Here is an 18,137-nt window from a genome sequence, read left to right as displayed (position 1 = left end):
CTGATCACTTTCAGTTGTAAATGGTGGTAAAGTAATATTATTTAATACGTTCACTAGTAAATGGTGCTAGTGTAATATTCTGTTCTGATGGATACACCTGCCAGTGGATTCCTCACCTTGTGATTCCTCACCTTGTGAATATCCCCTGCGCCAGCATTCCACGGAACTATTTTTTTTTCCCCAGCTCTCTACGCCGACGTGGACGTAATAATGCTTCGGCTCCGCTCGCGACTCCGTATGACGTCACCGGAGCCATAAGAGAGCCACGTCGGCGTGATGACGTCAGTTCCCTTTTTTCCACGCCGTCGACACGTAATGGTTTTCCAGCACTCTCCTGCTACTTTGTAGTCTTGTAGTGGTTATTGTTTCTGGATTCACCTTGTCTTCGACGAGGAAGTCTGGTTTCAAACCTTGTAGGGAATGTGGGGGCCACATGTCAATGACTGACCCCCATGAGGATTGTTTGCGGTGTCTTTCTTCTGACCACGACGTGGAGGACTGTTCCAGCTGCAGAAGAATGAACCCCAAGGCCCTGAAGGAGAGAGAGGCCAACTCTTCATGACCAAAGCAAAGAAGATGTAGGAAGAAGCAGAAATCGAGGCCGGAGTCGTCGACTTCTCACTCTTCGAAGTCGAAGAAACACAAGAAGAGGAAGCATAGCTCTCGGTGCCGGTCTTCGAGGAGTAAGACTTCGAGATCGCCGTTGCCTCGACGTCGAAGTAAGGATGTTGTATCTCCTTCTCCATCTCCTAGGAGGTCTCCATAGAGGTCGCCTTCACCGAAGCGGACTCCGGCGCGGTCTCCGGCGCGGTTCCAGGCGCAGTCTCCGGCGCAGTCACCGGCGCCAGTGGAGTCTTCTGCTTCTGACGCTGAGCAGGAACAAGAGAAAGAGCTTTCTCCAGGACCAGTTGATCCTGCGGCGCCTGGTGAGGACACTTCGTCTCCGGTTCCGGGTACTCCTCGACCGGATTCGGAATCAATCCCTTATCCGCAGTTCCCGGCGCTGGGTGCGGATTCAACGCATTTCCTTAATGCGATGTATGGGATCAGGCTGCCTTCCCATCCGGCGCACCATCTGGTCCCGTGGGTCCTATGGCATACACCTTGGGAGTCCCGCAGCATTATACTCAGGCCCCGTTTATGCCCTTTTTGCCGATGGCTCCTTCGTGGCAGTTTCCGGCACAGTCTGGTGATCCATCTCGACTTCGGCTGGAGCGGCCTTCTTCGGAGCCTTCCTTGACGCCGTTGCCGACTCCTTTGGCTCCGCGCCCGACGCCGCCGACTCCGGCGCCACCGACTCCACGTTCGGTTCCACCGACTCCGCATACGGCGCCGCCGATGCCGGTTCCTCGGATCCGTTCAAGGAGAGAGGCCCAGAGAGTCTTGGAAGAGGAGCGTTATAGGGAGGAAGTGGAAGAAGGTGAGGTGGACGCATCTTCTGATGACTTTGAAGGCATTCAGGATGCTAGTGGCCTTGCTACCACTCCGGAGTGGGAGCATTCTTCGACCAGGTCTTCGCCACCACCAGAATTGGCCCCCTATCATTCAGTTATCAAGAAGGCCGCAGAGTTGCTGGACTTGCAGTTACCCTCTGCTGAATATAAGCCAAACCTCCTGACCGAAGTCCTGCATTCACCGACTTCGAATGTTGAACCCTTGTTGCCTTTTAATGAGGTTATCTTAGAGCCTGTAATGGATGTTTGTCGTAAGCCACTCTCTTCTCCTGCAGTCTCCAGACAGGTGGCAAGGAGGTATAGGGTAGCTCCGGGAGATCCAAGCTTTCTTTCTTCCCACCCTTCTCCAGAAAGCCTTGTGGTGCAAGCTTCATGTTCGAAGCATTCTTCAGGCGCCTTCCCTCAGACTCCTGCGGATAGGGATTCAAGCTGCCAGAAAGGTCTTTACTTCAGGGAGCATGGCGTTTAAATCGACTAATGCCGCTTGTTTACTAGGGTGCTATGTTCATGCACTGATGGACGCAATGAAATTATTAGCCCCTAAGCTGCCAGAAGGAGAGAAAGCTTCTTTTATGGAGGTGGTCACTGACACTCAGGCTGCTGCAAAGCAGGTAATTCAGTCGGGACTGGACACGGCTGATTCTGTGGCAAGGATAATGGGGTCTTCGATAGCCACTAGGAGGCAAGCGTGGCTTCGTTCTTCTGGCTTCTCTACTGATGTTCAAGCCACTTTGGTAGACTTGCCTTTTGATGGAGAAAAACGTTTTGGCGAGAAGGCTGATTCTGCCTTGCAAAGATTTAAAGATAGCAGGGTTACGGCGAAATCTTTGGGGCTACAGACTCCTGCTAAGGGATTTGGTCTTAGGAAATTTAGAGGCTTTGGGAGCTCCTCTTTTCGTTCCTTCCGGCAACCTCAGCAGCAGAATCCGCTCTATAGATCGTATAGAGGAAGGCAAAGGGGACGAAGAGGTTCTGGCCGCATCCCATCTTCATCTTCTGCCTCTTCTGCACCCAATGAAGCTTCAGGGAAGCAGCCCTAGATCCCCCATCCTAGATCATGTGAGACCTGTGGGGGGTCGGGTGTCCCACTTTCTGCGAGGTTGGAAATCTGTTACGACCGACCTTTGGGTTTTAAACCTCGTGGAGACTGGGTACGCCCTTCCCTTTCAGGAGTTTCCTCCCCCTTACCCTCCTTGCCAGGGTTTTTGCTCGGAAGACCATCTGCTTTTTCTGCAGAAGGAGGTTCTAACTTTGTTGCAAAAAGGTGCAATAGAGGTGGTTCCGGAGCAGGAAAGGGGTCAGGGATGCTACTCCCGGTATTTCCTGATTCCCAAGAAGGACGGCAGATTGCGTCCAATCCTGGACCTCAGAGTCTTGATTTTTTACCTGAAACAGGAGAAATTCAAGATGCTGACCCTTGCGCAGGTTCTTCAAGCGTTGCAGCAAGGAGACTGGATGGTGTCGATCGACTTGCAGGATGCGTATTTCCACATCCCAATCCTGAAGTCGCACAGGAAGTATCTCCGTTTTACGGTTGGGTCGCAACACTACCAGTTTGCGGTCCTCCCGTTTGGTCTTACTACCGCACCTCGAGTCTTCACGAAGGTGATGGCAGTGGTGGCTGCTCATCTCAGAAGGTCGGGGATTCCAGTTTTTCCATACCTGGACGACTGGCTTCTGAAAGCGAAGTCCCCGGAGATGGTGCAGAATCATCTGCAGGTAACATCTCAGCTGTTATTCGACTTGGGTTTTTCAGTCAATGTGCCCAAATCTCACCTGGTGCCCTCTCAACGCAACCTGTTCATAGGGGCGATACTGGACACTACTGTGTGTCGAGCGTTTCCTCCTCCTCAAAGAATTCTCGACATTCAGGAGATGATCCCTTTATTCCAAAATGGAGCGGTTGTTCCAGTTCTGAAGGTCCTTCTTCTGCTCAGTCTGTTCGCCTCTTGCATTCTGTTGGTCCACCATGCACGCTGGCACATGAGGGCGCTCCAATGGTGCCTCCGCAGGCAGTGGTATCAGCACAAAGATCTCGGGGAGTCGATCAGGATCTCCAGAGAAGCTGCAGCGGATCTATCTGGGTGGAGCGCGGAGGGCAATCTGTCTCATGGAAAGCCCTTTCATTTACCTCCATCGGTGGCCACAGTGATAACGGATGCATCCACTTTAGGGTGGGGTGCACATCTGGGGGATCTGGAAATCAAAGGTCTTTGGTCTCCAGAGGAAAGGTTGCTTCACATTAACCTTCTGGAATTGCGGGCGATTCATTTGGTGCTCAAGGCCTTCCTCCCTTCCCTTCGCAGTCAGTCGGTTCAAGTCCTGACGGACAACACTACCGCGATGTGGTATGTCAACAAGCAGGGAGGAGTGGGGTCCCATTGTCTCTGCAGAGAGGCTCTGCGTCTCTGGTCCTGGGTTCAGGATCATCAGATTTGTCTGATGGCAAATCATCTGGCCGGAGTTCTGAACGTACGTGCAGACAGTCTCAGTCGGCTGTTCTCCGCCGATCACGAGTGGAGGCTTCATCCGGAGGTGGTTCGTCACGTCTTTCGGGCGTGGGGAACTCCTCGGGTGGACCTGTTTGCCACTCACGAGAACCCTCATTGCCCGTCATTCTGCAGTCTCCAGTTTCCGATGCAGGGGGTGTTGGGGGTCGCGTTTCAATTGAGTTGGGGCTCACAACTCCTTTACGCGTTTCCTCCCATACCTTTGATTCCTCGGGTTCTGAGGAAGATTCGCCAAGACCGGGCCCAAGTTATTTTGGTCGCCCCGGATTGGCCAAGAAGGGTGTGGTACACAGATCTTCTCCACCTCTCCTCGTGCCCTCTGCTCTGTCTCCCTCTGAGGGCAGACCTCCTCTCGCAGTCGGAGGGGCAGGTTCTACACCCCCACCTCCAGAGCTTACACCTTCATGCCTGGAGATTGAACGGGGCAACCTGAATTCCTTCTCTCTCCCGCCTGATGTGGTGGATGTTATTTTATCGGCCAGGCTTGTAAAATGGCGTGGGGAGAGATCCATTGACCCTTTAAAGGCCCATCTTTCCAATGTGCTTCAGTTTTCTCTTTCCTTGGCTCAGCAGGGCTGTGCTGTGGCCACGGTTAAGGGCTATCTATCGGCCTTATCGGCTTTTCTGTGTCTTCCAGATCAGCCGTCTTTATTTAAAGCTCCTATTGTTTTAAGATTTATCAAAGGCCTTACTAATAGGTTCCCACCTACTCCTTTTGTAATGCCACAGTGGGACCTTAATCTTGTCTTAACTGTCTTGATGGGGGTCCCCTTTTGAGCCCCTTCTTAGCTGCCCTTTGAGGCTGATGTCTTTTAAGACGGTCTTTCTTGTAGCCATAACCTCGGCAAGGAGGGTGAGTGAGCTTCAAGCTCTTAGTTCAAAAACCCCGTTTTTATCCTTGCATGTTGAAAGGATGGTGCTCAGGACCAGGGCTGCTTTCCTACCTAAGGTAGTTACTCCCTTTCATCTGGGGCAGTCTATTACTCTCCCTGTTTTTTATCCACCTCCTCATCCCTCCAAGGAGGAGGAAAGACTTCATCGTCTGGACCCAAAAAGAGCTGTGAGTTTTTACTTGGACAGAACGAAAGACTTTTGTTTGGACATTCTAAAGGAAAAGCTGTGCACAAGCGCACTCTGACCAGATGGATCATCCTAACCATCAAGATCTTCTACGCCCTGGCTGGTAAGGTTCCTCCTGAGGGTATTAGAGCTCATTCAACTAGAGCTAATTCTTCTACCTCTGCTTTGGCCAGGGGTGTTCCTGTGGCAGACATTTGTAAAGCCGCGACTTGGGCCTCCCTCCATACCTTCGCAAAGCATTATTGCTTAGACTCTGAGATGAGGAGGGAGGGCCACTTCGCGCGCTCTGTCTTGCAAGACTTTTTGGTATAGGAAGGTGGACACCCTCCTCCGGGAGTGGGACTGCTGTGGGAGTCTATTCACAAGGTGAGGAATCCACTGGCAGATGTATCCATCAGAAGAACAAGTTACTTACCTTCGGTAACGCTTCTTCTGGGGGATACAGTATCTGCCTGTGGATTCCTCACTGGCCCACCCTCCTCCCCGTTGTCCACCTTTGTATACCTTAAAGGATGCCTTGTTTGACATGTTGTTTTATCTGGTACACTTTTAGGAATGCTTTTGTTCCTTAGCTTTCCTTTTTTTATATATGTACTATGTATATTTGTTCAAATGTTGTATACTGTGTATACTTTGAATATGTTGTCGGTCCACCTGTTCGCCTCGGAGGCATGGAAAAAATGGGTGGAACTGACGTCATCACGCCGACGTGGCCCTCTTATGGCTCCGGTGACGTCATACGGAGTCGCGAGCGGAGCCGAAGCATTATGACGTCCACGTCGGCGTAGAGAGCTGGGGAAAAAAAAAAGTTCTGTGGAATGCTGGCGCAGGGGATATTCACAAGGTGAGGAATTACAAGGTGAGGAATCACAAGGTGAGGAATCCACGGGCAGATACTGTATCCACCAGAAAAAGCGTTATCGAAGGCAAGTAACTTGTTCATTACTTTCAAAAATAAATTATGGTAAAGTAATACTCTGAGTACTTTCAATAGTAAATGATATTAAGTATTATTTTGTGATAACTTTTGAAAGTAAATGATGCTAAAGTTATATTCTGATTAGTTTCAGTAGTAAATGATGCTAAAGTAATATTATTACTTTCAATAAAAAGTGGGGATAAAGCTATATTGTGAATATTTTCAACCATAAATTATGCTAAGGTAATCTGCTTATTTTTTATAGTAAATGATGTGAAAGTAAAATACTGATTACTCAAAAAAGTGAATGGTGGTAACGTGATATTCTGATTACTTTCAATAGTAATTGATGCTAAAGTAATGTTATGATTACTTTCAATAGTAAATGATGTTTAAGTAATATTTGGAGTAGGACAGCAGCGCAACCACTGGGTAATATCACTGTGGTAACCAATTTTGCAACTGTGGTAAAAACGTATTACATCATTAAATTATTATGTTTGCTCATTGGGAGGAACATGATTTAGTTGTACCAACTTTCCTGAGTGGCACACATGCAGTGTGTAGTCAAGTGCCAGATATGAATCTCCAGGAGAAAAGAGGGACTTTGTGGTGGCCAGCGATGTGTGGCATTGTTTAAGATGGAATGGCACCTTTCTCTTCCCTCTTTGCTCTGCCTTGCTGTGTACCACTGAGGTATGTGCATCATGATGGCCTGCAAGCGATTTGTTTAGGGCAGGTGCTCTCTAGTCCTGTCACTACAAGCTCTAATCTGTAAATATGTCCTGCCCGGACAGACACCTGAGGCAGGCTCAGCCTGTCCACCCAGGCATCCAAGACACAGAACTCTTGTCAATGTCAGTCGATCATATCTAGCAGCAGGTGCCCTCTAGGTATTGTGCATTGCTGTTGGTTGCTGACTGGTCTCCAACTTGTAGCTCTAGCGACCTAGAGCATATTGCTACTTGGAACTATGGGCTAGATGTACAAATATTAGTAATACCGTTCTTAACAGTGTGGAAACTATTCTTTGGGTATGCACTGCCTGGAAACAGCAGCCATTGCACTGTCTAATGATGTGATAGTTATTCTTATACTTATGATTTATGATATGTTAAGACATTTTATTATTCATGATATTTAAGTGGCGAACGCCAGTAATCTTATTTCTAGGTTAGAAAAGATACTCTTAATTGAGCTTCAGAATGGTGTTGTCTTGGGACATAGTAAGTGTTAATTGTATGTCACACATCCCACTAAAATATTAACTGAGTTTGTAAAGCTTTTAAGTTTTAAAATAATGAAATATTACTGATGACTTTTATTCATGTGATAAATTGTTAAGGTTTTAATTAACTAAACAATTAACATTCATTGTCATTATTCTTATACTGTTACCTGTCTTTTATTCACAGCTCCCCTCAAGTCCGGCTCTTGTCTGAAGAAAGCTGAGCCTTCAGGTATTGTAAATCTCTCTCTGTCTTGCTTTATACTTTTACTTCTCTTGTTTTCAAGCTTTAGTCATTAGAACTCACTGCCCCCTGTTAAATCTTCATCACATAGAGTTCTCTGTTGCTTTGTGGCTATGACTGCGCTGTATAAGGTGCATCCATACCTTGATGTATAGCTCCATGGATTCGTATAGCAGAGGGCCAGTTAACAAAACCCTTTCTTAGCACGTTCTAAGCTGACAAGTGCCAGTTACAAATGCCCTTTCTGAGTGAGCATAGAGGACCTCAGCTTCCAAACTATACAATTGCCAGTAAACAATGCCCTTTCTTAGCGAGGCCATTGGGCATGAGCTCCCATGATATACAAGTGCCAGTTAACAATGCCCTTTCTTAGCGAGGCCAGTGGGCCTGAGCTCCTATGGTATGCAAGTGCCAGATAACAATGCCCTTTTTTAGCCAGGCCAGTGGGCGTGAGCTCCCATGGTATGCAAGTGCCAGTTAACAATGCCCTTTCTTAGCCAGGCCAGTGGGCCTGAGCTCCCATGGTATGCAAGTGCCAGTTAACAATGCCCTTTCTTAGCGTGGCCAGTGGACCTGAGATCCCATGGTATGCAAGTGCCAGTTAACATTGCCCTTTCTTAGCGAGGCCAGTGGGCCTGAGCTCCCATGGTATGCAAGTGCCAGTTAACAATGCCCTTTCTTAGCCAGGCCAGTGGGCCTGAGCTCCCATGGTATACAAGTGCCAGTTAACAATGCCCTTTCTTTTTTTTTTTTTTTAAACCGTTTATTACAATCTCAAATAGTTACAAGTATGGGCCTACAACCTTCTGGCCGGCCGCTAGAGTAGCAGTAGCATATGACATACATACAGAAAAATCTCTTGGCGGTGCGAAAAGAATAAATCAGGAGATATCAGTAGTGCAGGCCACATAACTCCAAACCAACAATACGGTTTCCTTTTGTCAAAACACAACAACACAAAAACAACCACACCCGCAAGGAAACCCACAATCCCAAGTGACAGCACGCGCTCCTTAAGTGGGGGACCCCAACCAATCGCCAAACTCTGAAGAGGGGAATGAGAACAGATCAGGGACTGGGGAACCACGTGCCCATGGCTGGGGGAGGGGGTCGGCTAGGGGGACGGAGCTGGTGAAGCAGCCGGCAGCAGCGGCAGCTCGCAAATACCCCCGCGATAGGCGTTCCAGGGGCCCCAGATTTTCACCCACGCCCCAGGCTTACCCCTCGCAACATACACCACCTTTTCACGAAACATACACCAATCCATGTGTTCTTTCCAGGCCGACACCGCCGGAGGCCTCTGGGATCCCCACAATTGAGCAATGTCACGCTTAGCGATCATGTATCCCAGAGTCACCAACCGCGTCTGCGGAACCGAGTAGTCAGTTGGCTCCCACACATTCAGCAAGCATCTCCTCGCTTCAGGCAACAGCACGACACGCGTAACCACTCGCAGGACCTCATGCACACCACGCCAGAATCGCTCCACCTTTGGGCATTCCCACAGAATATGCAAGAAAGCACCACAGCCACGCTTACACAGTCCATCCTCAGCTAAGCCCATACGTAGAAGCCTTGGCCCCGTCACATAGACCCGGTGGAGGATCTTAAGCTGGACGAAGCGAAGGCGAGCCGGGATGGCCACCTCCTTCGGAGAAGCCACCGCGGACATCCAGTCCTCGTCGTCCAATTCCAGCCCATCGGCAACCCAGGCCTCGCGGAGGCCAGTCAGCAGGCCCGATCGGTCGTTAATCAGTTTTTTGTATATGAGGGAGATCGTGCTGTCTGGGACATGGCCATCCAGCACTCTGTCCTCCAGGGGGGAAGACTCCGGAATGGACGCGACATCCGGGAAGACGGAGCCCAGCGCGTGGCGGACTTGTAAGTACCGGAAGTACTCACTGCCTTGCAACTGAAACTCCGTCTGCAGCATCTCGAAAGTTTTGAATCCCCCCCTCGTCCAGAGATCTCCCACTGTGCTGATGCCGATCGTGTCCCATTTCTCGAAGCCCTTCGAGGTCCACAAGGAGCCCAACCTCGCCGATGCATATAGCGGTGACGCCCGGGTCAAACGGTCCTTCCACCCCATAGCTGCGTTAGCCGCGTGCCATACACGCACCATGACATGCGTCGGTCCCGTCAGGCGAGGGTCCGGCGCGCCAGAGTAAAGCGCCCGATTGTAGTCGCCACCGGGCAGGAGCATCTTGTCCATTTCAAATGCCGGGTTCAGGGCGGGCCCGTAAAGGCCATGATTAATCGCAGCTAGCTGGGAGGCCCAGTAATACCGTTTAATATCCGGGAGGGCAACCCCCCCATCGTACCACGGGAGCGTCAATTTAGCCAAGGCGATACGTGGCCTCCCGTCCCAGAACAGGCGACGCTGCAAACTCTCCACCTCTCGGAAGTAGCGCGCCGGAACCAAATCCATAGTGTTCTGGAGAGCGTACAGAAAGCGCGGCAACGACATCATTTTAAACAAGGCCGCTCGGCCAAGCGGCGAAAGCGGCAGACGCCGCCAACGCACCACGTCCTCCTTCAAGCGCTGGAGGGGGGGCAGCAAATTCCGCTCGTAGCGGGCCTCCGGGTCCAGAGTAATATATATACCCAGGTACCGAAACCCCTGGGAGGCGATCTGGATCGGACAGTCCCGTGGTAGGACCGGAGCCTCCCCGGCAAGCACATATACACAGGATTTCGCCCAGTTGATGACGAGGCCTGAGTTGCGACCGAATGAGCGCAAAACATCAACTAGGATGATCAGTGATTTACGCGGGGAGGCAAGATATAGAAGAATATCATCAGCGTAGAGGGACACACGGTCCTCATGCTCGGGGGTCCAACGGAGACCACGGATGGAAGGGTGCCACCGCAGCCACTCCGCCAGGGGCTCCAGGGCCAGTGCAAACAGGAGAGGCGACAGGGGGCAGCCCTGTCGCGTACCCCGTCCCAGTGCGAATGGGGCCGAAACTCGTCCATTCACCACCACCTGCGCCAATGGGCCGGAATACAACAATTTGACCCAGCTGATGAAGCCCGGTCCGAAGCCAAACTTCGCCAGCATCGCCCAAATGTATGGCCACTCAAGCGTATCAAACGCCATGGTGGCATCCAAGGACGCCAAGATGGCCGGTTCCCGCACGAACGGAACACGCGCGAGCACCCCGTGCAAGCGTCGCAGATTAAGGGCCGTGTTACGATGGGGTATGAAGCCGGACTGGTCTTGGTGGACCAAGTCGCCCACCACGCCGACCAGCCGGTTGGCCAGCACCTTGGCGAGGATTTTGGGCTCCGCATTCAAGAGCGAGATAGGCCTATAGGATGTGACCCGCTCACGGGGCCTCCCCTCCTTGTGGATCACCACGATCGTGGCCAGACGCTGGTCCGGCGGAAGGGAACCCCGCGAGCAGGCCGCCAGGAACATCGCGCGCAGGTGGGGCGCCAGCACATCCGGTCGCAGCTTGTACAGCTCGATAGGAATGCCATTGGGGCCCATGGCCTTGCCAGATGCGACCGAGCGGATAGCAAGGGCAATTTCGTCCGAGGTGGGAGGAGCGTCCAGCGAATCCCTGTCCTCCACCGAAAGGGAGGGCAGCGCGATGTCCCGAAGCAGGGCATGGGAATCCTCCTCCGAGCAGGGAGAAACCGGGGAATATACCTCGCGGAAATAATCCGCGAAGCAGGAGACAATGGCGTCCGGCTCGGTGACACATACACCATCCATCCTCTCGATCAACGGAACCACACGACTCGCTCTCTCCTTTTTATCCAACCACGCTATCAATTTACCAGCCTTATCACCCACATCATACAGTCGCCCCTGTTGCTCTCTACTGAGGCCCCTGGCCGCCTCCGTGACGAGGGCCCTATAGGCCGCCTGCTTGAGGTGTAGAACATGCAATATGGCGTCCGTCACCCCGCTCCCCAGGTCACCCTCTAGTTCAGTAATTTCGGCCTCCACCCGGGTTACCTCCTCCCGCTCGCGCCTCCGGGCATGGGAGATAAAGGAGAGGGCCTCCCCCCTAAGAACTACCTTAAAAGCCTCCCAAAGGGAGATGGCAGAAGGGACCGACCCCACATTCTCCTCAAAGTACCGCTGCAAGGATTTGATCAATTCGGCTCGAATAGTGGGGTCGCGCAGGTACCAGGCATTAATTGGGGCCACCCTGCCCTCCCCCCTCGGGAAGACATCCAGATGCAGCAGTAGTGGGGAGTGATCTGAAATACCCCGCGCCAAATGGCGCACCTCTCCCACCCTCCCAGCATAGGCCGCAGGAACAAGGATATAATCAAGCCGCGAGAGGCTACCATGGGCACCCGAGTGGAAGGTGTATTGCAGCTGAGCGGGATGCTTTAGTCGCCAGCAATCCACCAATCCTAGTGTATCTAAGAGGCCGGACAGCCACGCCTGTGCCCGGGGGAGGTCCCTGGGGGGATGACGATCCATAGACCCTGAAGCCACCGCATTGAAGTCCCCCCCAACTACCAGAAGCCCATCCGGGAGGTCAAGGAGGAGGCGCCCCAGGTCCGCAAACGTGGTAGATTGCAACCCCGGCGGAACGTACACTGATACAAAAACGACCACTCTGCCCTCCATTCTACCCACCAAGACAGTGTAACGTCCCCTCTCATCATGGCGCACCTCATCAACCTCCAATGGGAGCGAGTTCTTAATCATGATGCCCACCCCCCGTGAGCCCGAGGTGAAGCCCGAATGGGCCACCAAGCGATAGCCTCTCCGATTCATGGCATGAAAGGAATTACCTATAAGGTGTGTCTCCTGCAGGAAGATCACATCTGGTGAAATTCGTTTCAGATACTGCAGGACCACACCACGCTTAATCCTATCCCCCAGTCCGTTAACGTTCCATGATAACACAGTCAGGTCCCTACCCCCCATCATACATGGAAGCCATCAATCGTCCCCCAAAGAGCATCTCAAAAACAAATAATACAGTAAAGGGTTCGCCTTGCGGTGCAAACAAACAACACTCCACCCCCACCCACCCATCCCAACAGAACTCCCCCCTCCCTGCACCCCTGCATGAGCCCAGACAGCCCCCCCAAAGTGCAGTGTGCCTGTCGCCCCATAGATGAAAAACTAACTAGTCCCCCAGAGGAGGAGGGAAAGCCCCCAACGGACCCCGTACGACCTCCATAGGAGGGGAACATACACGATCAGTGAATGGTAACCAAAATGTTGTCCAGAGCAAGGCCTACTTTTCACCCCTCAGTTCTGATCCGGTGCGCCCTCCCCGCCAACCGCACCCCCCCCACCCCCCCGGCCCCGATCCCCAGGCAGAGTATCCAACCAGTCCCCAGCCGCCTCGGGACGGTCAAAAAAATGCGTGCGACCATCCACCTCTACCCTCAGCTTAGCTGGAAAAAGCATTGAGTACTTAAGGTTCATGTCCCGTAGGCGACGTTTAACTCCGAGAAAACTCAGTCTCTGCTTTTGGACCGTCGGAGTAAAGTCAGGGTAAAAATTCACATCCATATTATCAAGCTTGACCGGTCCCTGTAGCCTGGAAGTCTGCAAGATAGCGTCTCTGTCCCGAAAGTTAAAAATCCGGGCAATGAGAGGCCGCGGCGGAGCTCCGACCTTAGGTCTTCCTCCGGGGACCCTGTGAGCACGTTCCACCGCAAAGAGTTTACTCAGCCCCCGGGGCTGGAGATGGGCGAGGATCAGGTCTTCCACAAACAAATCCGCCGCCTCCTCCTCCCGTCCCTCCGGCACCCCGACAATACGAACGTTGTTCCTCCGGGCCCGACCCTCGGCGTCCTCCAATCGACGGTCCATCATGGCGCTCGCCTGGCCAAGCCGGTGCACCTCCTTGTGAAGGGCCGCCACGTCTGTGGTGAGACTTAAGGTGGTGTGGGCCAGGGAATCGACCCGGTCATTCGTTTTAGACAAGTCGGCTCTCACCAGGCCCACCTCCACCAAGGCCGAGTCTATCTTCTGCGCCAGAGTATCAAAGCGCTGGTCCACCGAGGCCTTCATTTCGGCAATGGCGCCCATGACGTCCCGGAGGGTCAGATCCGCGGGTTGAGCAGACGCCTCAGCCGGGCCCGCGGGGGATGTACGCTGTGCCTCTGGGGATCCCTTCTGGAGGGTGTAGCGGTCCATACTGTTTGACTGCTGTGCCGGGCCGCGGCGGGTCGATTTCACCTTGGCCCGGTCGCCATCTTGCTTTGTGGACATGTCGCACTCCCGAAGTCGTGCCAATCTCCTCGAAAGGGCCGATAAACCAGTTCACAGGTTCCGGGGGGGGTTGACCACTGCACCGCAGGACAACTCACAGCCGGCGGGTCGGCCGGGCACAGGGGCAAGGCCACACCACCGCACCCCGCTCCGCAACCCTACCTCGCTGGAGGGCAAGGAGGGCGCAAAAGCGAAAGTGAAAGCGCGGGGTACGCGAGTCGCCCAGCCCTGCCCGCCGCTGTTGTTCGCTTTGTCCCCGGATCGCCCCACAACTCCAATCCGGGGGGCCGGCGCGGAGAAGGCCGCAATCTTCGATCGGTGCTCCCACCAGTGTCCGGGGTCCGATTCGAAAACGGAAAACGGGTGCCGCCTCAGCTCGGGTACACAGACACAGTCCCCTCGTCAAAGACAGGATATAATCAGGATTAATTCAGGAGGTCGCGGAGGTCCTCGGGAGCTTCGCACCTACGCAGCCATCTTGGTTGCGCGCTAGGCTCCTCCTCAACAATGCCCTTTCTTAGCGTGGCCAGTGGACCGGAGATCCCATGGTATGCAAGTGCCAGTTAACAGTGCCCTTTCTTAGCGAGGCCACTGGGCCTGAGCTCCCATGGTATGCAAGTGCCAGTTAACAGTGCCCTTTCTTAGCCAGGCCAGTGGGTCTGAGCTCCCATGGTATGCAGGTGCCAGTTTACAATGCCCTTTCTTAGCCAGGCCAGTGGGCCTGAGCTCCCATGGTATGCAAGTGCCAGTTAACAATGCCCTTTCTTAGCCAGGCCAGTGGGCCTGAGCTCCCATGGTATGCAAGTGCCAGTTAACAATGCCCTTTCTTAACCAGGCCAGTGGGCCTGAGCTCCCATGGTATGCAAGTGCCAGTTAACAATGCCCTTTCTTAGCGAGGCCAGTGGGCCTGAGCTCCCATGGTATGCAATTGCCAGTTAACAGTGCCCTTTCTTAGCGAGGCCAGTAGGCTTGAGCTCCCATGGAATGCAAGTGCCAGTTAACAATGCCCTTTCTTAGTGAGGCCAGTGGGCCTGAGCTCCCATGGTATGCAAGTGCCAGTTAACAATGCCCTATCTTAGCGAGGCCAGTGGGCCTGAGCTCCCATGGTATGCAAGTGCCAGTTAACAATGCCCTTTCTTAGCGAGGCCAGTGGACCTGAGCTCCCATGGTATGCAAGTGCCAGTTAACAATGCCCTTTCTTAGCGAGGCCAGTGGGCCTGAGCTCCCATGGTATACAAGTGCCAGTTAACAATACCCTTTCTTAGCGAGGCCAGTTGGCCTGAGCTCCCATGGTATACAAGTGCCAGTTAACAATACCCTTTCTTAGAAAGTCCTAAGCTGGACACGTGCCAGTTACAAGTGCCCTTTCTGAGTGAGACCACTGGTCAATACCTTCTCTGAGCGATGCCCAGCCCCACAGTTTATGCAGTAATGGGCTGTAGGTAGGTCTGTTTACACTTCCAGCAGTGTTTTCCCAAGCCCGCCTTCCTGCCTGCAATCTCATTTTACAGTCTCAGAGCATGTTTAGGAAGCCCTAAAGGGGGCAAATGGAAGTCTGCGGTTTGCATTTCAGTACAGTAGCTCTGGATTACAAAAATTATGTTTGCATTACTGGATTTCCTATTAGACCTGTGTCTAGGAAAAGGATACCTCACAGCCCAAGAGGGTGCTTAGCCTGCAAGTGGACACCATTGCGGCTGTGTCCAGTGGTAGTAGCGTGTGCTTTACTGAGGAATCGCTAGCATGAGTCGGCAATAGAGTGACGAGTCCATCTGATCCTGGCTCACAGTTCATGATGCACCGACCTCACTGCACACAAGGGAAGCCGTGGCTGGCTGAAGGACACCAGCTTTTTGTGGCTGAATGGAGTTAGAAATTCTTAGACCTGAGAGAGCAGCACACACATTTCTTATTACCACATACATGTTTTGCTGCTGTATTGCAAAGGCGCTCCTGTGAAGAATTAGAAAAATGTATGATTTTGGCTATAACACCTGTATGTTTGAATCCATTATATTTGGAATATTGTGCCCTGCAATGGGTTGTATTTGGAGATCTTGAAATAAATTGGGAGTGGGAGGATGGTGGGGGAACTCCTCCCTCCTTCAAGTGCTCTAAGCCCTACTGCGAAACCTAAGATCCCATACATGCCAGAACTTGGGGGATAGAGAGGTGCAGGGCCCTCCAGTCATGTCAGGGTTTATGGAGTATGAGAAAGAGAGAGGTCTTTCGTAAACCGATGTGCATCACCCGAGCACCCCCTCCAAGCAAGCCACTGAAAACCTGCTCACAAGGGCCCTCCTGCCTCTTAATATAAAAGGCTTGCCTCCCGCTCTCCTCCTCCGAGCCATTGTTGTTGCACTAAGTAAGTACGCCTTCCAAATTGCTTGTGTTTACGCCTAGCGCAGGAGGGGGCCGGGCTAATCAGCAGTATAATTAAGAAAACAAAGCTGCTCATTCCAGTCTAATGACCTGTTACTCACATGGAACCTTTTATTCCTTGGAAAGATGTCAAAGCCTTGCAGATTCATTTTGATGTGTTTGAATTTGTTAAGTGCATCTTTCCTATTACTGTAGTTTCAAAAATTGAAAATCCAAAGCTGTAGACAGAAAAAAGGGACTCAAAGCTCGATTGGGTCCACCGCAACTTGTCGAAAGAGATTTCGGGGTATGGGGTTCTAAGGGGAGAACGCACATTTTAAAATATTTGTACATCAGCAATTTGGTGAGTGAAAATATTGAATGTCGACTTTTTCATTTCAGGCACTGAAATGGCTGCCTCCTGGCGGGCTCCAGGGGAGACTACCAACTTCTTAAACAGATTGTTCCAGGAAGGATTTATTTCGACTTAATGGCCATTTACAGACTCAGTCAATAATTCTGAATGAAGGAATCATAAAGGAGAAACACAATTTGTAACTTCTTTGGTTATGGGATCCTGTGTGATTCCCTCCGTTTGGGAGTTTTGTTGACTGCCATGTTGTGTGGTGAAGCAGAAAGTGAAGATGGACTGGAAAGCGCTGGACAAGCTTTCCAGAGCACTGTCCCACCAGTGACATTATTTGCATTTAAAATATTGATCACGTGGCTTTCGAAGGACATACTGACTGAGAGATTGGAGGCAAGGGCTGCACAAACCACTACTCTGTAGTGCTTTATTAGAATGGATGCGTATGGCGGTATTTGCAGTCCTTCTTGAACTTCAAACCGAACAGCAGTGCCTCGTCACGGGCAAGTCAATGGAGAAGTCTTTGTTTGAAAAGTAATTGATTAATGGTGATGCTCCCCCCCACTCCAGGTCCTACAAGAGCTTGTTGAGTGAGTCAAGTTGTTGGTCAGCGTTCCAGATACTGACTGCTGCCATTACTTGGCCACAAGCCTTTCTTGTAATGACAGTGATATTTATTCCGTTTATAAGCATTTATTCCGTTTGTAGCACAGGTGCTATATGTTCGTTATATACTTTGTAAGAAATGTGTTAAAATGAAGGCTTTGGATGTGGAATGTATGGATGTGGATTGTCGTATGACAACAACTACCTTGCACACTCTTCACCTACATTTGTCTTGAGTGGATACACACCACCCTCGTTTGTCTTCTATAGATGCACTCACAACTCTCCTATATTCTCCAGATTTGCTTCTGACTAACACTACTTATATTCTTATTTGACAGACTCACATCACCCAGTACTTTCTACAGAGAGTGTGTTCCAGGGTGTGCACAATATACATTCACTCACTCTTTCGTATTTCTGTTCTATACTCAGACTACTAGCATCAGTAGTATGCAGATTCATAGCTCATGCCTACTGCGTACTTTATTTGCTATGAACACACAGCTCATTTATATTCCACAGCACATCTCACTCACGTTCTCTAAATTAATATTGTACAGATTCTTAAATCATTCACACTACTTCAGTTTATGTACGGTTTATTCGCCTTACTCGCTTCTCAGAAATACACTAATTTATTCTGTTCCTCTTCCAAATATCTTTTGCAAACTCATTCATACCTCATATTTTTTTTTCTAAACAAACATCACTTTTTCTACCTATGGAAACACACATCACTAATACCATTTACAGTTCTGTTCTGTGGATAAACACCACACGTCTGCTCCTTTAATTTTTATTTCATGGGCACACCCGTCATTCACGCTGCATACAGTGTTTATGTACATCTGCATAACTCACTGGCATTGCTTACAAAATGTTTATCAATACACACCACAATTGCACTGCAAGTATAGACACCTCACTGGCACGACTTGATTGTTTTTATATAGATACAGACCTCACAGGCATGGCTTCTATTGTTTTCTATGGGAACACCCTTCACTCTCACTTCTTACTGTGATCTTCAGGTGAGCACCTCCTGGGTTCTGCATACCATGTTCTTCAATGGATACACAAGTCTCTGTAGCGGATTACAACTTTCTTCTGTACTTACACAACACATTTACACTCCAATAATACACACCTCCCTGGCACTGCTTGCA

At 51.1% G+C, this 18,137-nt stretch overlaps 1 protein-coding gene across 3 annotated transcripts in view; it reads left to right on the top strand.

The window, feature by feature from the left end:
* OPHN1 (oligophrenin 1) overlaps positions 1-17,933 on the top strand; it is a 656,285-nt gene extending 638,352 nt beyond the window's left edge. For all 3 annotated transcript variants that reach the window (XM_085608318.1, XM_085608317.1, XM_085608319.1), the window contains 2 exons: positions 7,379-7,423; positions 16,398-17,933. In XM_085608318.1, coding sequence (XP_085464444.1) covers positions 7,379-7,415 — 37 coding nt within the window. In that variant the 3' untranslated portion in view covers positions 7,416-7,423; positions 16,398-17,933. The remainder of the gene's footprint in view (positions 1-7,378; positions 7,424-16,397) is intronic.
* The last annotated feature ends 204 nt before the right edge of the window (positions 17,934-18,137 follow it).

The sequence above is a fragment of the Triturus cristatus genome, chromosome 5_2 (assembly GCF_964204655.1).
Source record: "Triturus cristatus chromosome 5_2, aTriCri1.1, whole genome shotgun sequence".
NCBI classification, from domain to species: Eukaryota; Metazoa; Chordata; class Amphibia; order Caudata; family Salamandridae; genus Triturus; species Triturus cristatus.
The sequence above is the reverse complement of the archived record's forward strand: the minus strand, read 5'-3'. Positions and strand labels throughout refer to the sequence as shown.